The following is a 24,524-nucleotide window of genomic DNA, read 5'->3' on the forward strand; positions in this document are numbered from 1 at the left end:
CAATCTTTCACTCCCAGCTAAAAAGGAATATCAAAAGTTTTAACCAAAAAGATATTAAAATAAACTCATACTCTCAATATAATTCGGTTATAAAAAATAAATAAATTTAATACGCAACCCTTAAAAAAATTCCCATATTAAAAAAACGGAAAGATTAAACAGATTATTGCCAAACTTCGAACCAAAAATATTCTTCTTTCCACTTTCTTCGCAACGTAAGAAACAAGTTGCAAATGATAACGAACATCGAATATGGAACATACAAACGTGGAAGAAAGAGAGTCCTTCAAAACGTCTTGATTCTAAGAACAAATCCTTGTGGGAAGTGTAGTTGGAATAGAAATGTAAGAGTACAGGCACATTTAGAAACGTTTTGGAATTCTTACATCGTCATTTTCCTTTTCCTTTCGTTACAGAGTTATGGAAACCAGCGCGAACACCTCGTGACACGTCTATTAGCTCTATAAAGTTTGGAAAGAAAAGAAATTTATAAGCTGAAGCAGCAGAAGAATAGTCAAATTCAAGTTCCAAATCGTAAAGAGTTCAACAAAAGGCTTTTATCAACAGTTCTGGAAAACCTCAGTTTTAAAATGTGTTGGAATTCGATTCTACGAGTGGATCCTTGTTGTTTCCTTTTGATTTCCTTACAGCCTTCATGGAAACTGGCAGGAACATTTCCAGACACGTCTATTATTCTATAAGAGAAAGCCATCTCTAATAAGTTTGGAAAGAAAAGAAAATTTATAAGGTGAAGCAGCAGAAGAATAGTCAAATTCAAGTTCCAAATCGTGAAGAGTTCAACAAATAGCTTTTATCAACAGTTCTGAAATGGCAGACGATTCCACATATGGTGTTTCTGGAAAACCTCAGTTTTATGTGGGATTGGACAAATGTATTGGAGATTTGAGGGGACTGTTATTCCATAGCGAGGTGTCAATTGTTGGGTTGCAATGCATGGGAGGCGGTGGAAAAACTACTCTTGCTTTGGCTCTCTTGAATGATCCTCAAATAAAAGGTAAATATCAATAAAGGTGCTTTCCTTTAGATTTTATTAAAATACTGGTGCATGGTAAGGTACTTGGCGTAAAATAAATGTGTGTTTTCACGCTGGCAGGATACTTCCGCGATAATGTCATTTTCATCACCGTATCGCAGTCCCCAAACCTGATGGGAATTTTAGAGACTATGTGGGAAAAGATTGCTGGAAGGAAGAGACCAGAATTTCATAATTTGAAAGATGCACATATGAAGCTGCAACAATTGATTTTGAGTCAATCCAAACCAACTCTGGTGATTTTAGATGATGTATGGTCCAGAACAAATTTGGAAAATTTTCTATTTGAAGGACCAGGTTACAAAACCCTTGTAACCACTAGAGACAATTCCACTATTCCAACAAGCCCGACTACCCAGCTGTATCAGTTGCCATTGTTGTGCCCAGAGGATGCGCTGTCACTTTTCTGTTTCTGGGCTTTTGGACAGCCATCAATCCCAAGCACTGTAAATGCGAATATTGTAAAACAGGTATAATAATTTCTTCCCATTAATTATTGTATCGTGTTTTGAATGATTCTCCTAACTTTTAATCTCCAATAATGTATTCTTTATCCTTATTCTCCAATATTATCATTATCTTTATGGAATATATGGGAAATATTATCATTATCTTTATGGAATATATGGGAAATATTATCATCATCTCTATGGAATATATTGGCAATATAAAGTAGGTATAGCTTTTATCTAATTGTAGTGGTAGAAGCACTTATTCGAACTGGAAATACATTGGAAAAAGAAAATAGTGGAGGATTCCGAAACACGTGGAATTGTAAGAGACTTTCTTTTCTCCCAGTAACAGTGTATGTATCGTGCGGAATGTGATTTTACTAACAAACAACAAATGTTAAAGATCGGAAGAGTTAATTATTCACAATGAATTATCCATTTAAAATATATTTCTTTCAAATGAAAAACAGAGGAAAGAAATAAAACAGAGAAATATACTGCTACAGTAGAAATACACACAAAAATAATTCAAGAATTCAAACACAGAAAATTAAACTACTCAGAAATTGTATTGTGTGCTACTGCACAAAACAAATATTTTTATTGCTTACATTAAATCAGATTTACATCTCTTTTATAGAGAAATTTAAAAGTATATAGAAACTTCTAGAAAAATCATCATTCAGGACTTTTGCATGATCGATGGAAATAACTACGCAAAACTGGTAGCTAAACGGTGGAACTAAATGTTCACGGTTTAAAAGTATATAGAAACTTCTAGAAAAATCATCATTCAGGGCTTTTGCATGATCGATGGAAATAACTTGTTTGCATGACTGGCAAACTGGTAGCTAAACAGTGGAACTAAATGTTCATGGTGGCAGATGCAGTTAAGCGGTGGATCCTGCATGCTCAAAGTGGAATTGAGGTTTAACGGTGGAACTGTCGATGGTTGCATGGTGGTAGACCTTTCTTGTGAAGGATGAGGCAGAGGACATGAAAAGAAAAAACAGAGTATTAAAAGGAAACAGTGCAAACAGTGCAGTGAAATTTATATACAGAATTTGTCCAAATTTCTTTTTTATTTATATTCATAAACCAATGTTTACAAGATCTACACCAAATAGAAAATTACAAGGCTGCTGTTTTCAAGTTTGTTTCCAAAAAATGAAACAGTTTAAACTCCCCTGTTTCTAATTGACTGTTGCTACTGCACTGGATGTCTCTTTCAGTTGCTGTTATGGAAAATGTGTAGCTGTTCTGCTCTGCGCCTTTTTCTTCTCATTATCTCCAATAAAACTGACTACAAAATGACCACCAAACTTCTATTAAAAAAAAGACATTTCTAGAAGTTTCGTATGACTCAACCAAGGAGAAAAGTAAATACATTTTAATTTTTGCTAGTTGGGAAGTCTTGTCTAAGAAGATATAGATTTGCAGTTTTACCAAAATCTGTCCTCTCATGCAAATTTCAAAATATTGATTAAATGATATTAACTAGGAAACAAAATCTCACACATGTGAGAATATTTGCAAGATTTATTGTGGGGCCAAAAATGAGGATTTATGGTGGCAGAAATAAATGAGGCAGTTGGGATTAGTTTTCCAACACTCCCCCTTAATAACAACTGCTGCCATCCATGATGCCCAAGTTGTCTCTTTGATGAACAAAACTATCTCTTGTCAATGCATTTGTAAAAATATCAGCATACTGTTCTTCAGACCTGCAATGCTCCAAAACAACTTCACCATCATTGATTATTTCCCTTATAAAATGATACCTTGTATCAATATGTTTGCTTCTTTTATGGAAAACTGTGTTCTTGGATAGTGCAATTGCTGAATTGTTATCAAAAAATATTGTAGTTGGCCCCTCTTGTTCATGTCTTAAATCTTTTAATATCCTTCTCATCCATATGGCTTGGCATGCTACCCCTGTTGCTGCTATATACTCAGATTCAGTTGTAGAAAGTGAAACAATTGGTTGTTTCTTGGAAGTCCAAGAAATGACTCCCAAACCCAAATGAAATGCACAACCTGATGTGCTTTTTCTATCATCTAAACTGCCTGCCCAATCGCTGTCCGTGTAGCTAACTAACTTGAAATGATTTGTTGCACCATACAAAATTCCATATACCTTTGTTCCATTAACATATCTCATTATTCTTTTGGCTGCCAACCAGTTTGTCTCCTTTGGGGTCTCCATAAACCTTGAAATTAAACTCACTGCATATATTATATCAAGTCTTGTTGTAGTTAAATACATTAAACTTCCAACCATGCTTTTGTAAAGGTTTGGATTGACATTATTGCTACAATCATCCTTACTCAATTTAAGACCTGTGGTTGTTGGTGTTGGAGCAGACTTGCTATTTTGCATTTTAAACCTCTTCAAGATCTAATTTGCATACTTTGATTGACAAATAAAAATACCATTCTTCTTTTGATGCACTTCTATTCCTAGAAAGTATCTTAACAACCCTAGATCGTTAACTGCTTATTGTTACATTAGCTATTTTCTCTAAGGTGCCATCCTATGCTTCCTCTTCAATAAATTGCACATCTCTGTTGATTATTACCCTTTTGGTTATTCGATTGTATAGTTTATATGCCTTTGATTCTTCACTATATCCCATGAATATACATCTTTCTCCTTTGTTGTCCAACTTCTTTCTTAATCCATTTGGGACATATGCATATGCCACACATCCAAACACTCTCATGTAAGCAACATTGTGTTTTCTTTCACTCCATGCTTCTTCCAGAATCATATTCTTTAGACTCTTGGTTGGACATCTATTTATTATATAGACTGCACATGAGACAGCTTCAGCCCAATACTCATTTGATAAATGTTTTGCTTTTAGCATGTTCCTTGCCATTTCCATAATTGTTCTATTTTTCCTTTCAGCTACACCATTTTGTTGAGGTGTGTACCTTGTAGTAAATTGTTTGTGAATACCATTATCCTTGCAAAATCTTAGGAATTCATTTGAGATATACTCACCACCTCTATTTTTTCTTAATGCTTTGATATAATATCCACTTTGCTTCTCCACAAGGGCCTTGAATTGGCAAAAGTAATCAAATGCTTCATCCTTATGTTTCAAGAAGAAGACCCAAGTTTTACTTGTATAGTCGTCAATGGAAGTCATGAAATAATATCTTCCACTAATTGATGATGTTTGCATAGGACCACATAAGTCTGAGTGGACAATCTCTAATGGTGCTACTGCCCTCATTGAGTTTCCTATTGGGAATGATTCCCTATGTTGTTTGCCTAGAATGCAACCTTCACATAATCTTGTCGGTTTCTCTATGAGTGGCAATCCCCTTACCATGTTCTTTCTATGTAATAGATTTAAGCCTCCAAAGTTTAAGTGTCCAAATCTCAAATGCCAGAACCAATTTTCATCCTTAATTTCAGCTTGAAATATTGTTTGTGTGATTGTTGCACATCTCCCTTTGTCTACTGGTTGTTGTGCTTGAGAAAATTCTGCCTTGAAATCTGGTTGTATCCTAAGGGGAAACATCCTATTATTTGTCATTTTTACTTTTGCAATAAGTTGATTGTTTGGGTACTTATCTAAGATTGTGCATTCTTCATTTTTGAAAAATACTCTATATCCCTTTTGAATGAGTTGCCCAATGCTCATCAAATTGTGTTTTAATCCAAGGACAAAATATACATCTGAAATGATTCTTTTTTTCCCCTCCTTAGTTAGAATACTAATTTTTCCTTTCCCCATTACTGAAACATTGTTATCATTGCCTAATGTGACGTCTGATTTTATATTCTTATCCAAACTAGAAAATAGTTCTGCATTTCTAGTCATATGATTGCTGCATCTTGAATCTAAAAACCATACATCCTTTTGTGGTTCTTGTGCAACATTACAAGCTAAAAACATGCTGCCCTGATTTTTCATTTTCTTTTGTAAAATTTGCATTTTGTTACCTACTGTCATATTGTTTCTTTGTACATTCATTCAAATAATATCCATATTTTTTGAAAGAATGACATTGGACTTGTGACTTATCATACCTTTGACTTTGGGGTTTATTATGATTGAAATTTTGGTTGCTACCTCTTCCACTTGAAGCTGATGAGTTACTTCTTCCACCTGAGTCTGATGGGCTACTTCTTCCCCCTCTATATTGTAGCTTGTGTTTTGAAGGAATGCTCCAATGATGAATTTGTTTTTCTACTCAGCCTGTAATTCATCCACTAAAAAATTGAGAGAGATTCTTAGTCTCTTCTATGGCTACAAGAATTGGCATAAACCTTGCAGGTGGGCTTCTCAATATCTTCTCAACTACTCTTCTTTCTTCAAGTGCCTCACCATGAGATCTGATTTGATTAATCGGTCCAATAATTTGTGTAAAAAATGAGTCTATTGATTCATTCTCCTTCATTACTATGGTCTCAAAGTCTCTTCTCAATATTTGTAGTTTTGTCATCTTTGCTTTGTCTATTCCTTAGTATTCTATTTGCAAAATATCCCAAGCTTGTTTGGATTTTGTTGCACTTTGAATCCTTGGAAAAATGCTTTCATTGACTCCTTGGAAGATTAAGAAAAGGGCTTTTGAATCTTTCTTTCTATTTTCCTTCAATAAGTCTTTATGTGTTTGAGACAATGCATTATATGTTGTTATATATACTGGTTTTGGGTAGCCATTCTCAACAAATTCCCAAAAATCTTAAGCACAAAATAATGTCTTCATTGTGACTGCCCAGTAGTCATAGTTCTTGCCATTAAATTGTGGAATCTATGGGTTTGTCAAGCTTGTGCTTGTGCTTGCCATTGTTGGCCGTGTAAATCTTCAAACTCCTTGAAATTAAAAAAAAAACTTCAACTCAAACAACCTTCAGCTTACTGACCTTTGGCTCTGATACCACGTGAAGGATGAGGCAGAAGACATGAAAAGAAAAATAGAGCATTAAAAGGAAACAGTGTAGTGAAATTTAAACACAGAATTTGCCCAAATTTCTTTTCTATTTATATTCATAAACTAATGTTTACAAGATCTACACCAAATAGAAAATTACAAAGCTACCGCTTTCAAGTTTGTTCTAAAAAATAAAATAGTATAAACTCCCCTATTTCTGACTGGCTGTTGCTGCTACACTGGATGTCTCTTTCAGTTGCTGTTATAGAAAATGTGTGGCTGTTCTCTTCTGCCCTTTTTTCTTCTCATTATCTCCAATAAAACTGACTTCAAAATGACCACCAAACTTCTATTAAAAAAAAGACATTTCTAGAAGTTTTGTATGACTCAACCAAGGAGAAAAGTAAATGCATTTTAATTTTTGCTAGCTGGGAAATCTTGTCTAAGAAGAGATAGATTTGCATTTTTACCAAAATCTGTCCTCTCATGCAAATTTCAAAATATTGATTAAATGATATTAGCTGGAGAATAAAATCTCACACATGTGAGAATATTTGCAAGATTTGTTGGGGGGCCAAAAATGAGGATTTACAGTGGCTGAAATAAATGGGGCACTTGGGATTAGTTTTCCAACATCTTATATGTGAGTGAAATTACCACATTCCAACATTCCCCCTTAATTTTGACCATATGCTATTTCATTTACAATTTCTTTGTTGATGACTACAGTCTTCTTTTGTCACTTTTTGATATCCCTACCCAAGTCTTCAGACTTTCTCCAATATTTTATTTGGTTGATAACTTCTAACCATCTCTTGATCTTCAGATCTTTCTTTTCTTTTGACTTCCTCCAACTCCTAGGACAGTCTTTCAAACCTTGAAAACTTCAATTTGAATCTTTTTGCAAACTCAGTATTTCTAGACGTCTTGCTAGACAATATTTTTCTTCGATCTAAACATAAGGTTGTCATTGGGTGACTTCTCCTCTCTAGATCACCTTCAGATTTTTTGACTTATCCGTACCAAATACAAATCTGAGGTGGTTTTGGGTTACCATGAACCATCACACTAAGTGGTTTCTAATTAATCACAAAAACTAAGCATTACTCCTTGCTTCTGCAAGATTTCCTTTTCTTTTCAGTTGCTCCTTCCTTCTAGTAGCTACTAGAATCGCAATTTACTCACATTACCCACAATTTGATTTGGGTCTTCTCTTCTTCAACATCAAATTTCTCCTAATCTTTAGCTCTTCGGGCTCCTTTTTTCAGTCTTTAATTTACTCTCTGATTTCTTCTAGACCTCACGCATGACTAGTAATGCAGGCTCTCCCTCCTTAAGCTACAGTTTCAGCATAACCATTTTTGACTCATTGAAATGATCGCCAAATCTCTACAATCTCCAAATATCTTGACAATAGCAGGCTCCTTCTGACTACTACAGCAGTTAACACCAAGCTCTTCAATATCTTCACTATTAGATTCTTTAGAACTGATCTCTCTTTCTTTTCTCCAATGTCTTCAAACTTCACAACCTCAGCTTTTTCACTATCATTGTCTTCTTCTTATGCCTGCGGGATCCCCTTAATAGCAATTCTACATAGTGCTACAACCTTCTCGTTAATAAAACACTATGACTTCTTTGATATGAATGCTTCAGAAACATCAACGTACAATTTCAAACTTCTGTGATATTTAGTGGTCTCATCATTTAATCTCTGCGGCTGGTCTTGCAATCTTCACATAGCACAATGATCAATCTGAAAATCCTCCAATACGAGCAATGACAAATCTTTTAACTGGTATTTCCTTTCGACAGATGATCTCCACAAGGCTGCGGCCTCACTCTTAGTCTGTGATTTCGTTTGACTAATCAGTGATCTTCTTAATTCTACAATCTTTCTTATCATACGAATCTTTAATCTTTGGCCTCTATTGGCTCCTTCCACAGACTGAAATTTCCTTACAGTGATCTACTCCCTTTTTTGACTTCTACATTGCCTTCACAAAATCTACCTTCGTGGCTTCTGCGAGCCCTACAAACTTTGCCTACAATTTAAGCTTCTCTGCCTCTTCCCTTTAGCATCTACAAGACCTCAAAAGATCTAGAATCTTAAAATTCTCATTCCTCCGTAAGCGACCTCTAACACCAATATGAAAAACAGAGGAAAGAAATAAAATACAGAAATATACTGCTACAGCAGAAATACACACAAAAAGAATTCAAGAATTCAAACACAGAAAATTAAACAACTCAGAAATTGTATTGTGTGCTACTGCACAAAACAAATATTTTTATTGCTTCCATTAAATCAGATTTACATCTCTCTTTTATAGAGAAATTTAAAAGCATATAGATGTTGCTCTTCGATACTTTTGTCCTCGATGACAAGAAAGTAAGAAAAAAAAAGGGAAGTTGTGTTGTTTAAGTTTCATATTTCAATAAGCATGTGGTTATATATTTAAAAAGTCTTTCTCATGGGCCAGTCTAGTGACACGGACACATTGTTTTTGCTGACGTGTTATATGCTTAAAGCATCTTACTCTCGAGTCATGTTGGTGACATGGATAAGTGAATAACACTGATTTTGCATTAATTAAATGGCATCTTTGATTTAATCTGTCTACGGACTAATGGCATATTCCTCAGAATACACTTTGTGACCGACAAGTTAAAAGTTTTTTTTGGAAGACGTTTTGTGTTTCATTTTGTTTTTGAACTTGTTTGGAGTCCGTCTCAAACCCTAACGCCATGAGAGATGCAGCCGCCGCTATAGCTAAGGAGCTCGAATCAGTTTGTTCAGTTAAAAAGAATGAAGCAAAAATGGTCTTAACCGGGAGCTTAATGGTTTTCTGGTTAGTTTGTTTTCAGTTATCAATAAGGTTGCGTTTCACAGGTATTATTCTTGATCATATGATTAAAAGATTCAGATTTTTTCGAATCAGGTTTTTCAGTTATGCAAAATGAAAATAAGGAAACTGTCTATGCTTTATTTTTATTTTTCATGATTGGGAAATCAAGCATCTTTAGATTATCTCTCAGTTTTTTCCCTTTCTGTTGCACAGTTAAAACGGTTATTTGTTTTTCAGTTTGCAATTCCCGTAAGGTTTTTGGTAACCCTATACGAGGGTTATTCTGGAAGAACGTTGGGTGTTTTGAGATATAAAAGAGTTTAATACAGAACAGTTTATGCAAGAAAAAATAGAGAGAGGAGTGTGAATAAAGGGAAACACAAAGATTGTGTCGAAAGTGCTGTGTATAAAAAGACTATCAGAGAACTTAGATAGTCGAGGGTTTTGAGAATCAATACTCTGTTTTGTTGCAGAGTACATGAGGCTATAATGTGTGAAATTATTTTGTTCAGAGATTGAATTTTCTCTCTGATAGTGTTGAATTCTTTTAAAAGTATGTTATTATGATTCAAAGCCTTGAAGAATATTGTTACAAAAATTTTTAGAAAGAATCAATTGTACAGACTGGTAAAATATTCTCGCTCCAATCACTGATGGTTTTGTGACTGCAAGATTTAAGTGCATGCATAAAATCACCAGTGGCTGTAGCTCGAGTTGAAATGTTTATTGGATAAGAAAGAGGGGTTGGTGCTCCTTGAGGCCTTGTGGTTTCTAAAACTTGTGAACTGAGTTGGTGCTCTTTGAAATAATATAAGGGATCTTACCAAGTGGTTTTTCTACCCCAGGAGGGTTTTCCACTCATGAAAACTATGGTGTTATGTGCATTGTCTTGTCTCATTTTGTCTTACTGGTTTATGCTCTGATACGTCATATCTTTAGCTCCTTTCATTTCATACTCTGTTTTGTTGAGTTTATGTAATGCAATCTTTGAAATATTCATTTAGATGTTTCATGTTTTTGCAAAAGATTCAATACCATTTTATTTTCTGCAAAGTCTGAATCAAGTTTTTCAGTTGGTTCTATTGTATATTTCATGCTTTGTTAAAAGTAATACTTCAAGGTGTTAAGTCTCAATCATCTGTGTTTATTGTGAATCAAAATTGTCAAGTTCATAAGAGAAGTTCTTGTTAAAAATTTTTACACTCTGATTCACCCCCCCCCCCTCTCAGAGTGTTTCCACTTCCAACAAGTGGTATCAGAGCATAGGGTCCCTCATATAGGTCTTTCCTGGGGATTGTTCCTGGTCACTTGGAAGTTTTTTTTTATGGCTCATTCTCAAGAAGGTGCATCTTTATCAAGAGCTCCTCTTTTTGATGGCACAGATTATGTGTTGTGGAAAATCAGAATGGAAACATACTTGATTTCAGTTGATGTAAATGTGTGGAACATTGTTACTACAAAATATGTTGTTCCTACATCTATACCTTCAGATCCTGATGCTAAAACTCAATATGAGTTAAATGCTAGAGCTAAGCATGCTCTGTTATGTGGTCTCACCAAGGATGTGTTTGTTAAAGTTATGCATTGTGCATCTGCTAATGAAATATGGAGTAAGCTAGAAACCATTTATCAAGGTGATGCAAAGGTCAAGGAATCTAAAATTCTCACACTCAAGAATCAGTTTGAGTCATTGAGAATGAAAGAAGATGAGACTATTGCAAACTATTTTCTTAGAATTGATGAAGTTGTGAATTCTAGAAGGGGTCTTGGTGAAAATGTTGATGAAAAAGATGTTGTCAGAAAAGTTATTAGAACATTACTTCCTAAATATGAAACTAAGGTGTCCACTTTAGAAGAAAAGAAAAGTTTCTCTACTATGTCTCTTGACAGCCTCCAAAGCATTCTAACAGCTTATGAAATGAGAATTGGTAGTAATTCATCCAATTCTAAAGAAACTGCTTTTAAGGTAGAAAAGAAAGAGGAACTAGATAGTGAGTCTGAACTTTCAGATGCTATAGAAGCCCTGCTACTAAGAAAATTAAAAAAGAAATATAAGGGAAAACTACCCTTTAAATGCTTTAATTGCGTTAAAGCCGAACACTTTGCTGCTAAATGTCCCTTGAGTGATCAAAACAGTGAAGAAGAAAAATCAGAAAAAGTTTTTAAAAAGAAAAAATGGAACCCTAAAAAGAAATTCAATCCATTTCAGAAAAAGAAGAGTCTTTTTATAAAAGAAGATTCTGAAAATGATTCAGATGACTCACCTTGTGAAGGTGATGAAACTTTGTTTATGGCTGAAATAGAAACTTCCTCAAGGAAAGATATAATGAACATATCAGAAGATAATTCTGATGACTTAGAACAAGGTGAAATTGATCTTGAAGGAGAATTGTTTTGTGCTCTTAAGGAAATCAAAAGACTAAAGAAGCTTGTAGTTTCTCATGAAAGTGAAATTCAAATTTTGCAAATTGAATTGAAAGATTCAAAGCAAACAGTTGAAGATTTAAAAGTTTTACTTGCTGATAGTGAGTTGAAAGTTAATACTTTGGAACAGCAAACTAATTCTTTGCATAAGCAGATTGAGCAGTATGAAAGTACTTTGCATTTAAATGAAATTTTAAACAAACAAAAACTATGCAAGAATATGACAGGTGTAGGCTTTGAAAGTGCTAAATCAGAAAAACAGATTACTAAACCTTCAAATAGAAATCAATTTCAGGCTTATAACAGAATGACACCTTTTAGGTTTGGATTCTTTCATGGTTACTGTTTTTACTGCAACAAGTTTGGTCATAAGGTTAACACTTGCAGATTTTTACAACATAAAACTTCTATGATTGGATACAATCAAACCTATGGTTTTCCAAACACCGTGAAGTGTATTAAGTGTAACACTTTTGGACATACTTCTTCTCAATGCAAATCAAAGGCAAATATTCATAAGGTATGGAAACCAAAGTTTGTCCCTAGTGTTGAACAGTCTATGATAGTGCAATCTGCATTCTTTTCTAGTAAGAAGTCACTGTGGGTGTTGGATAGTGGTTGTTCACATCATATGACAGGAGACAAAAATAAATTTATTCATTTTGAAGACTTTGATGGAGGTTTTGTAAGATTTGGTGATAATTCAGGAGCTTTCGTCAGAGGTAAGGGTACATTATTACTGAATGATGATACTCCAATACATGATGTGTATTTTGTTGAAGGATTGAAACACAACCTACTTAGTGTTAGTCAGATTTGTGATAGTGGTTATAATGTGTCCTTCACTTCTCATGGTTGTACTATAAAAACTATGTCTGGTAAAATTGTAGCTACTGGGTTGAGAACAATTGGCAATGTTTACAACCTGCTTGACTCCACAAACTATGAAATCAAATGAAGGAATGTGTCTTATGGGTCAAGTTGAGGAAAATTGGTTGTGGCACAAACGTTTGGGACATGTGAACTTTGATAATCTGGTTCGAATCAACAAGAATCAGAATGTTAGAGGCTTACCTATCTTGAGTAAACCTGAAAACTCTGTGTGCAAAGAGGGTCTTAAAGGTAAACAAACAAAAACAACTTTTAAGTCTAAAGAACACTCTTCTACTAGACCATTACAACTTGTTCACACAGATTTATGTGGTCCAACCAGGACACAATCCATCAACGGTGAAAAATACTTCATGCTTTTTGTGGATGATTATACAAGAATGATATGGGTTACTTTTCTCAAACATAAATCTGAAGCATTTGTCAGATTTAAAATTTTTAGGAAAATGGTTGAACGTGAAACTGATTTAAAGCTCAAGTGTTTAAGATCAGACAAAGGTGGTGAGTTTACATCACAAGAGTTTATATATTATTGTGAGAAACATGGCATTAAAAGACAATATGCTGCTACCCGAACACCTCAACAGAACGGGGTTGTTGAAAGAAAAAATAGAATAGTTAAAGAGATGGCTCGCACAATGCTGAATGAAGCAAATCTACCTGACAAATATTGGAAAGAAGCTATTCACACAGCAGTTTACATTTTGAATCGTGTGCAAATCAGGGTAAAATCCACTTTTACTCCTTATGAACTTTGGTATGGTAAAGCTGCATCAATTAAATACTTCAAAATTTTTGGTTGCAAATGTTATATAAAAAGAGATGAAGAAAATCTAGGTAGTTTTGATGCTAAGACTGATGAGGGTATCTTTCTTGGATACTCTACTCATAGCAAAGCTTATAGATGTTTCAATAATAGATTGAATAAGATTGTTGAAACTATTAATGTAAGATTCGATGAGCAATTTATTCTAAGTGATGATATGCAGGATGTTGAAGAGGATATTTCAATAAGACTGGAACAAGTTCCTAAATCCACTGAAGCAGAAATTTCAAATGAAAAGAGTCCTCCACCAAGTCCTAAAACTGAAATTCCTTTACATACACCTTCTAGAATCATTACTAAAAGACATCCTCAAAGTCAGGTTATTGGTGAAATGGATGTTGGAATTCTGACTAGGAGAAGAGAAAAAACTGGTGAACAAGCTCAAATGGCTGAGCATTATTGTCTGGTAACTGATTCTGAACCTAAGTCTATTTCTGAAGCTCTTGTTGATGATTGTTGGCTGCATGCTATGCAAGATGAAATCAGTCAAATAGAAAAGAATAAAACTTGGGAACTTGTGCCTAGACCAGATGATAAAAATGTTATAGGGGGTAAATGGATTTTTAGAAATAAACTTGATGAATCTGGCAAAGTTGTTATGAATAAAGCACGCTTTGTGTGTAAAGGCTATGCACAACAAGAAGGTGTAGATTTTGGTGAAACATTTGCACCTGTTGCTAGGCTAGAGTCAATACGAATATTTCTGGCATATTCATGTTATAAAAACTTTAAAGTGTATCAAATGGATGTTAAAACTGCATTCCTTAATGGTTATCTTGATGAAGAGGTATATATGGAACAACCAGAAGGGTTTATCTCTGCAGATAAACCTGATCATGTATACAAGTTGAAAAAGGCTCTTTATGGCCTTAAACAAGCTCCAAGAGCTTGGTACTCCAGGTTAGATGCCCATCTTACAACAAATGGATATACTAGAGGTGGTGTTGATAGTAACCTGTATGTTAAAATTGAAGGTAATGATACATTGGTTGTTGAAGTCTATGTGGATGACATTATATTTGGCTGTTATAATGATGCTGTATCCAAAAAGTTTTCAAAACTCATGGAATTTGAATTTGAAATGTCCATGTTAGGTGAATTAACCTTCTTTCTTGGGCTTCAAGTAATGCAGCTTGAACAAGGCATTTTTCTCTCACAAACCAAATATGCAAACGAGATGCTTAAAAAGTTCAATATGACAGATTGTAAACCTGTTAGCACTCCAATGGAGACTGGTTGTAAATTGACCAAGTCAGATGACTCCCCTGAGGTAAATCAATCTGAGTATAGATCAATGGTTGGCAGCCTACTTTATTTAACTGCATCTAGGCCTGATTTGATGCATGCAGTTTGCTTGGTTTCACGTTTTCAGTCTGCTCCCAAACAATCTCATTTGATTGCTATAAAAAGGATATTCAAGTATATTCAAGGTACTTTAGACTTTGGCTTGTGGTATTCACGAAATAATGATTTTACTCTTGTTGGTTTTACGGATGCTGACTGGGCTGGCTGTATAGATGATAGAAAAAGCACCAGTGGTGCAGCATTCTTCTTAGGAGATTGCCTTGTTGCCTGGCATAGAAAAAAGCAAGAATGTGTCACTTTATCAACTGCAGAATCTAAATATATTGCAGCAACAACTTGTTGTACGCAATTAATCTGGATGTCTCATCAACTTGCTGATATGGGTATTATAGTTGACAAACCCATCTCCATCTTCTGTGATAATACTAGTGCCATCAGTCTTTCAAAGAATCTTGTAATGCATTCTCGCACTAAACATGTTGCTATTAAATTGCTATTTCTACGAGAACAAGTATTGGCTAATGAATTTCAAGTTTTATATGTACCTTCTCAGGCACAAGTAGCGGATATTTTTACAAAAGCTTTGTCTAAAGAAGTCTTTGAACGGTTAAGGGATAGATTGGGAGTGTTTTCTCAATCTTCTCTTGTCTCCACCTAAAGCATACTTTGAGGGGGAGTGTTGCTCTGTTGATTTACTTTCCTTTTGTCCTTGTGTTTTTTAAAAAAAGTAAAAAAAAGGGGGAGAAATTGGTATTTCATATTGGCATTTCACAGTGACAACAATGCAACAGTGATTTTGGCATTTCACAGTGACAACAGTGCAACAGTGAACAGTGACATTGGCAATCATTGGCATTTCATTTTTGGCAACAGTGAACAGTGACATTGGCAATCATTGGTATTTCATTTTTTTTGGCATTACAGACTTTACAGACTTGGCATCTCATTGGCATTGGCATTGGCATTACAGACAAACTTGGCATTTCATTGGTATTTCATTGGCATTGGCATTTTTTTGGTATTTTAGGTTGATATTACAGTGATATTACAGTGGTTTCAGTTGATATTACAGTGATATTACAGTGGCATTGGCATTTTTTTTGGTATTTCATTTTGATATTACAGTAACATTGGTATTACAGTGATATTACAGTGGTATTGGCATTTTTATTTTGGTGTTACAGTTTGGTGTTCTTGTTTGATACAGATCAGATTGGGAGTTCATTATTCTAACAGTATTCACTCTTTTTACAGAATTGCATATTACGGGTTCAGAGGATATTGTTTTTCTCACAGGTTTGCATATGACAAGGTTCAGTGTTGATTGTATATGTTGTATTTGTTGACAGTGGAATTCCTTACATTGATTTTGGTCCTTTCAGTTGACAACATATTTCATGGCAATGATGGTTTAAGTTTTTTTTCTTTTTTTGCCATCAAGGACAAAGGGGGAGTTTGTTTCTCTTCGATACTTTTGTCCTCGATGACAAGAAAGTAAGAAAAAAAAAGGGAAGTTGTGTTGTTTAAGTTTCATATTTCAATAAGCATGTGGTTATATATTTAAAAAGTCTTTCTCATGGGCCAGTCTAGTGACACAGACACATTGTTTTTGCTGACGTGTTATATGCTTAAAGCATCTTACTCTCAAGCCATGCTGGTGACACGGATAAGTGAATAACACTGATTTTGCATTAATTAAATGGCATCTTTGATTTAATCTGTCTACGGACTAATGGCATATTCCTCAGAATACACTTTGTGACCGACAAGTTAAAAGTTTTTTTTGGAAGACGTTTTGTGTTTCATTTTGTTTTTGAACTTGTTTGGAGTCCGTCTCAAACCCTAACGCCATGAGAGATGCAGCCGCCGCTGTAGCTAAGGAGCTCGAATCAGTTTGTTCAGTTAAAAAGAATGAAGCAAAAATGGTCTTAACCGGGAGCTTAATGGTTTTCTGGTTAGTTTGTTTTCAGTTATCAATAAGGTTGCGTTTCACAGGTATTATTCTTGATCATATGATTAAAAGATTCAGATTTTTTCGAATCAGGTTTTTCAGTTATGCAAAATGAAAATAAGGAAATAGTCTATGCTTTATTTTTATTTTTCATGATTGGGAAATCAAGCATCTTTAGATTATCTCTCAATTTTTTCCCTTTCCGTTGCACAGTTAAAACGGTTATTTGTTTTTCAGTTTGCAATTCCCGTAAGGTTTTTGGTAACCCTATACGAGGGTTATTCTGGAAGAACATTGGGTGTTTTGAGATATAAAACAGTTTAATACAGAATAGTTTATGCGAGAAAAAACAGAGAGAGGAGTGTGAATAAAGGGAAACACAAAGATTGTGTCGAAAGTGCTGTGTATAAAAAGACTATCAGAGAACTTAGATAGTCGAGGGTTTTGAGAATCAATACTCTGTTTTGTTGCAGAGTACATGAGGCTATAATGTGTGAAATTATTTTGTTCAGAGATTGAATTTTTCTCTCTGATAGTGTTGAATTCTTTTAAAAGTATGTTATTATGATTCAAAGCCTTGAAGAATATTGTTGCAAAAATTTTTAGAAAGAATCAATTGTATAGACTGGTAAAATATTCTCGCTCCAATCACTAATGGTTTTGTGACTGCAAGATTTAAGTGCATGCATAAAATCACCAGTGGCTGTAGCTCGAGTTGAAATGTCTATTGGATAAGAAAGAGGGGTTGGTGCTCCTTGAGGCCTTGTGGTTTCTAAAACTTGTGAACTGAGTTGGTGGTCTTTGAAATAATATAAGGGATCTTACCGAGTGGTTTTTCTACCCCAGGAGGGTTTTCCACTCATGAAAACTATGGTGTTATGTGCATTGTCTTGTCTCATTTTGTCTTATTGGTTTATGCTCTGATACGTCATATCTTTAGCTCCTTTCATTTCATACTCTGTTTTGTTGAGTTTATGTAATGCAATCTTTGAAATATTCATTTAGATGTTTCATGTTTTTGCAAAAGATTCAATACCATTTTATTTTCTGCAAAGTCTGAATCAAGTTTTTCAGTTGGTTCTATTGTATATTTCATGCTTTGTTAAAAGTAATACTTCAAGGTGTTAAGTCTCAGTCATCTGTGTTTATTGTGAATCAAAATTGTCAAGTTCATAAGAGAAGTTCTTGTTAAAATTTTTTACACTCTGATTCACCCCCCCTCTCAGAGTGTTTCCACTTCCAACAATAGAAACTTCTAGAAAAATCATCATACAGGACATCTGCATGATCGATGGAAATAACTTGTTTGCATCAACGGTGGAACTAAATGTTCACGGTGGTGGACGGAGTTAAGCAGTGGATCCTGCATGGTCAAAGTGGAATTGGGGTTTAACAGTGGAACTGTCGATGGTTTGCATGGTGGTAGACCTTTCTTGCATGTGGGTGAAATTACTACATTCCAACACCAAATAACTAAATAGTTAGATTACTATCATATTGAGGGAATTATAGAACTCTAGAAAATTCTGAAGTTGTGTAGTTTTTCTCCCAAATTATGGCCTATATTACACGCAGGATTTTAATATCATATTGAACTAATTATAGAATTGTAGAAAATTTTGGAGTTGAAATTAGGTTTTCTCCCATTATTATGGCTTACATGACATGTAAGAATCTTTATTTCCTTCGAACAGGGTTTTTTATAAATTTTCTATACCTTTCTTTGATTACAGGTGCAAGCAAAATGTGGCGGCTTACCACTTGCTCTAAAGGTGATCGGAAGCTGTCTGCATGGGGAACCACATGAGGTTTGGGAGAGGGCAAAGGACAAGATTTCTAAAGGAGAATCCATATCAGATTATCACAAAAATGGGCTTATTCGATTATTGGAGATCAGTATCGATTCCTTAGATGATGTAGCCAAGGAATGCTTCCTAGATTTAGGATTATTTGCAGAGGAAAGGAAAATATGTGCTGGCGCGCTGCTGGACATTTGGGTTTATGCTCGGAAAATACAGTGGCATGACGCTTTATCCAACTTATCGGATCTTGCAAGCAGAAACCTGTTGAATTTGACTAGCACGCCAAGGTATTTGCCTTTACCATATGAAGATTTTTTTGTTATCATGGTTAAACTATAAGCTGACGTAGTAGCACTTATCAGGAGAAGAGTAGCAATCTCACATGCAAATGCCTCGGAGCTGTACTTTTCTCAGCATAGTGTAATGCGTGAATTGGCCCTTCATTTGGGATGCCGAGACGGTGTAGTCGACAGGAAGAGGTTCCTGATGGATCAGAAGGAGCGCAGTTTGCGGGAAAAATGGGAGTTGCTTAATCATAATGCATGCGATGTTCAAGTGCTCTCCATTCACACAGGTATGTGAATCCAAGCAATCTCTTAGTAATTTAGTTCCAAGCCTTTAGCCTAAAATTCTTTGAAATATTAGCCATAATTTTTAATATTTACATCATTGCTTTCGGTAACCTAGTTGCCATATGTATTAAACTGTTTCTATTTGACATGGAAATCTAGTAGTATAATTTAATATTCTAGTCAATTGTTTACGGTGTGGACAAAATTGCCTATCCAAACTATTGAAAATATTTGGATGTATTCTTGTTTTTGTTGTACTATCTCATTACAAGAATTACAAAACATTAGTGCTCTGAATCTCTGTGTAGATGGTGATAATTAAACCCAAATAGCTACAGTCATAACCAACATGGTCAATGATCTAATTTGAATTCCTTTTTGATCCATTCATGCAGGTCCCATGGAGACAAACAACTGGTATGAGATGAATTTACCTGAGACAGAGGCTCTTTTGTTACTCTTTACTTCAAGTGAATACTCTCTTCCCCCATTTCTGAAGTCCATGAAGAATCTAAAATTTCTCATGGTATTGAATTATGGAGCAAAGAGGGCGACTATAAAAGGTCTAGATGTTTTATCTTCACTTCCTCAACTCAAGAGTGTCCGCTTGGAGAGGTTGAGTGCACCAACTGTTCATAAACAAAGCAAAGCACCACCAAACTTAGAGAAGGTATCTTTAAGCTTATGTGAAGGATTTGAATATGCATTCACATTCAATAGTATCAAGCTGCGGTATTTTAGCATTGATCACTCCAGCAACTTAGAGGAGGTGCCCCTCAGTGTCTGCTATATGCCTTCTGTTCAGATGTGGTCTGTTAGCAACTGCCATCTGGTTCAGAAGTTACCTTCTGACCTTGGGAATATGAGCTCTATGAGAATCCTAAGGTTATCAGCGTTACCAGGTTTAAAAGAACTTCCACCATCAATTGGAAAACTTCGGCTTTTGGAATGTCTAGACATCTCATTCTGCGAGGGGCTCAGGGAACTTCCAGAGGAAATAGGGCAACTAAAGAAGTTGAGTGAGTTTGATATGAGAGAATGTTCTCATTTGACGAGACTACCTAGAGCTGTTTGTGCACTAAGTTCCCTCGAGCTAGTAATCTGTGATGAGAAGATTGGCAAGCAATGGATGAGGGCCAAGAACATTTCAATTCCAGAGCTTCGAGTTGAAATTGTGGAACCACAGTTTAGTCTGGACTGGCTTGATGATTGACGTCCTTTCTTACCTCTCATCGTGAAGCAGAAGTTCTAATTAACTTGACAAGTACCATACCATACAAGCTCTTCTCTATTTTCAGCCTATAGTAGATCCCAATCCTAGTTATGATCATTATTCGTTGTATTTGTGGTCAGTAAACACACTTTAATATTTTGTCCTTGCAGCCCAACTTATACTCCATCCGAAGACATTTCTTTGTCTTGTATAAGTCACGAACTGGATATCTTGTAACTTCGTAGCAGGTATATGCCTGAAATTACACGTCTCAGTCGCTTAGACTGTCTGCAGATAGTACAAATGCAGAGTATAAATAAATAAATAAAAATAGTCTATGAGAAACATTTAACGTGCTAAATGAAAAGAAAGGAATTTGAAATGTAAAAGAGAGCTAAAATAGTCTGTCTGCAGATAGTACAAATGCAGTGTAACGTGACCAAATAAAGAAATCGATTTCAGACGTCAGCCGTGTCGTAAAAGAAATTTAAAATGGCCTGTCTGGAGATAGTACAAATGCACAGAAAATCCATGAGAAACATTTAACGTGCCATAAGAAAATAAGAAAAGAAAGGGATTTAAAACGTAGAAGAAATCTAAAAACGTCGGTCAGCAGATAGTATAGTGCAGAGTATATTAAAATAATAAAACATTTTCAGTGTATGAGAAACATTTAATGTGCCATAAGAAAAGAAAGGGAAATCATAACATTTTCAATCACATCAAATATGGAAAAGTTTTCAAATTGAAGGAACGTGGAAGTGTTCTATCTAAGACTAATAAAGCTTCTAACGCATGAATAAAAAGCATTATTTTCAAATTGCATGGTTTAAGAAAAGTTATAGATGTATAAAAGTCTTTATTCAAATATATTCAGAATGAGTTCCAAATATATTTAGAAAAATTAATGTAATGTATGCTGATAGATATTCATACTGAAAAGCAATTTTTTTTTTTTTAATCTTAAGTAAAGCATTAATCTAATTCATTTTTACTTCTAACAAATATTAAACAATATTGATACTATGGAGATATCATAAACATTGTGTTCTTTCATACATATGACAGAGCATGCAAATTGATATAACAAATTAAAAAATTTAGCTAAGAGAAAAGATAATTAGATTTTCTATTTGGACTGGTTGTTTTGTATTTAATGCTTCATTTATAATCTTCTCTTCTTTGAGGCCGTTTTTTTTCTTCAAAATTTTAAACTACAAACTAACATGCTCGAACTTTCAAAAATCATAGTTTAGGCATTATGTTTACAAAAATCATTAGTTATGGACTGCCTATAATTTTGTGAGTAGATTAATCAAAAAAAATTAATGAGTTTAAAAAGACTTTTTATCCCAAAAACAAATTCAACTAAGATAAAACCAAACATTCATAGAATCAAACTTCTGATTTCAACTTTTTTGCAAGGCAGAGACTTCAAGGGACGAAATCAAACAACAAAACTAAACACCTTGAGAATCTAATTGATTTTCTTAAATTTTATAGCCTAACTATTATCATACCATTAATGAAATATAACTCTAATTAATGACTTAAACTACGGGGAAATGGCAACATTAGGAGGGAGTTGGTGCCTAAACAATTGAGGATAGGAATTAGCGGGAACAGAGGTAGCGATAGGGGTATGGTTTCTGAGGGTGAAGATGATGCAAAAGAGACAGATGGTGCAGATGATGCTAATGGATGTGAGGGGATGGGACTGGTATGTTCTTTTTAGCAGTGCCTAATGGGTGTACGTGGTCTCGACATTGCCTCGTGGTCTTCTTTGGTAGGCATTTGACTATTCTACCTATGGATGTTGTTTTGTCTGTGCTTGGTGGTTGCAGTGGTGTTCTGTGTTTGCCCTCTCTGGGTTTCTTGCGGCCTTGGTTTTTCATTTTTTATTTGAGAAGATTTGTGGGTGCGATTGTGTGGTACCCCTGTTTTGGCTCATGGATAGTCTACTTCGTTGTTCTTTGGTCTTTCTTGCTGGAGATTTTGGCTTTTTAATGAGTGCAGATTGGCTATGTTTTAAGAGGGTTTTGGCACCTTTCCTCATGCTTCTCTACTTCTCTGGGTTCCCTCCCTGTTCTTTGTTTCAAAGGGTTTCTCTTGGTTGTGTCTCTTGAGGTGACTCCATCTCCTATTGAGCTGGAGATCTGTACAACCTGTCTTCCTTTGATTTGTTGTAGGGAGTTATTCAGGGTGATGGTTGTGGTTCTAGGAGCCATAATAAAACCTAGTCCTTTAGGTTTAGGGAGCCTGCTAAAACCCCATGGGGTGAATTGTATTTCTTTTTGGATCTTCATGTTAACTCATGTTCTTTCATTTCAGAGGAAGGTTAAGGGAGCCTGTTTAAAACCCTTGTCTTTTCTATTGATGGGGTCTGGTCTATCATGTTCTTATCTTTTGACTCTCTGGTTTCTTCATGTTGAGGATCTTTCTCCCCTCCTTTGGTCTTTTTTCTTGGCTTGGTCTACTGCACTTTATTTTCTACATCTTGGGGTTACTCCACTTGTTCCTATTGAGGTGTTCCTATCTTCTATGGAGGAGGAGATGGATGTGTCTAGAGCTAACCAGTCTCCTATTTAGGTGGAGGTGGATACAATAATTTTTGCATGGATTTGTTGTTGGGGGGCTGATTATTCTTAGGTGTTGGGTTGCACTGGTGTTTTTTATGGCATTGGTGCTATCCTCTTCAAGATAGGTTATGGGAGCCTTTTAAAACCCACTCTTGAAGGTTTGGGGAGCCTATCAAAACCCTATGGTCTCTAATTGTGTTTATATGCTTATCAAAAAAAATCTGGACGCTATTACTTGGATATTTTTTAACAAGTTATAGGGGCCTGGAAAAACCCTTATTTTTCTATTTTTAGGTTAGGGGTGCCTTGTTAATACCCTTGTGTTTGTGTTAGTCTTTTGTCTGCTTCCTATTTAGGTGGTTCTCTTTGTTTTATCTTTATGGCTAGGCTAAGTTTGGGCTACTAGTTCTCATTGTTGTATCTATTGGCAACTATTTGTTTAGGGTTGTGGATTCTTGTTTGATCTAAGGGTTTTAGGTCTCTTCAAACCTATTGTATGTGGTTTCTCGTCCCCTCAAAACCTGTTTTCCCCTTTTATCAAAACTTTAATTAATGACTTAACTAAGGTATATATGAAATTTATATATCTTAATTAATTATATTAAGTGGCCACTAGAAGAAGGATCATAGGACAACCCAGTTTAAAGTAGATTTTTTGTTTAATAAATTATCAATGAAATTTCAAAACCATTATCAAGTGGTTGGCTTAATAGCATAAATCTATTATATGAAAAATCTTAAATATGGTAGAGGAAGTTTAAAATATCTTAAATCTCATTTCTAATTAGGGAAGAAAATAATCAAGATGTTTGAAATTTAAAATTTTAAAAAAATCAATTCTCATTTCTAAATAGGAAAGAAAATAATCATGATGTTTGAAATTTAAAATTTCTAAAAAATCAATTCTCATTCAATGTATTTCAAAATAAACATAGTTTAAATGTATTTTGATGGATGTTTGTTTCCTCTATTAATTAACTAAAATTAATGTAACAACGTTAACATCTAATAGAAAATTGCTTAGGACAACAAGTAGATGTGGTACAAATTGTAAAATTAATTTATTCACTTACAAATTTCTCTAAATAAGAACTTGGATTCTCCACATGTGTAATCACTCAATTGAACATATTTGGTATTTTTCTCACTTAAGGAAAAGTAAGATAAAAATATTGCAAGTGAAACAATGCAATAGGATGTCCCTCGTAGCACATTGGAGGATTTATGTATTAGAGGATCTGAATCCCTTAATGAACCATTAACGGTTAAAATCGGCTGGAGACTTATTTTTTAAGGATATAAAGTGGACTTTGGTGATGATAGATAAGTATCTCAATGGAAGATATTTCTCCTTCATAGACTCAGATGTTGCGCCTAGATGATCCTATATTTGGAATAATCTCCTCAAGATTCATGATCTACATCATAAAGGTATGATTTGGCAACCTAAGAATGGTCAGGACATTTGGTTTTGGATAGACCCGTGGGTGTCCCCCATTCCTATTGAATGTCATCCTATCTATGCAGTGGTTGAAGAAGATTTGTCCACAAGCCTTGGGACCTTCCTTAGTGATTACTAGGTCCCACATTCTTCACCCATAGATTAGAGATTCAAGTTTCACAATATTGCCCACTAGGAAAAGTATGTGGTGGAAAATCTTCTCAGAATCCTTCATTCTGTTAGATTTTATAGGAGAGAATATGGGGACATGCTCC

General features: G+C 34.8%; 1 protein-coding gene across 1 annotated transcript; it reads left to right on the forward strand.

The window, feature by feature from the left end:
• Positions 1-321: 321 nt before the first annotated feature.
• LOC131875424 (probable disease resistance protein At4g33300) lies at positions 322-20,673 on the forward strand. Its single transcript, XM_059219647.1, has 5 exons — positions 322-1,015; positions 1,115-1,524; positions 18,376-18,731; positions 18,807-19,018; positions 19,412-20,673. Exons 1-5 carry the CDS (start codon positions 829-831, stop codon positions 20,227-20,229), a joined length of 1,983 nt encoding a protein of 660 aa, XP_059075630.1. The 5' UTR covers positions 322-828; the 3' UTR covers positions 20,230-20,673.
• Positions 20,674-24,524: the final 3,851 nt, after the last annotated feature.

The sequence above is a fragment of the Cryptomeria japonica genome, chromosome 4 (genome assembly GCF_030272615.1).
Source record: "Cryptomeria japonica chromosome 4, Sugi_1.0, whole genome shotgun sequence".
In the NCBI taxonomy this organism is placed as follows: domain Eukaryota; kingdom Viridiplantae; phylum Streptophyta; class Pinopsida; order Cupressales; family Cupressaceae; genus Cryptomeria; species Cryptomeria japonica.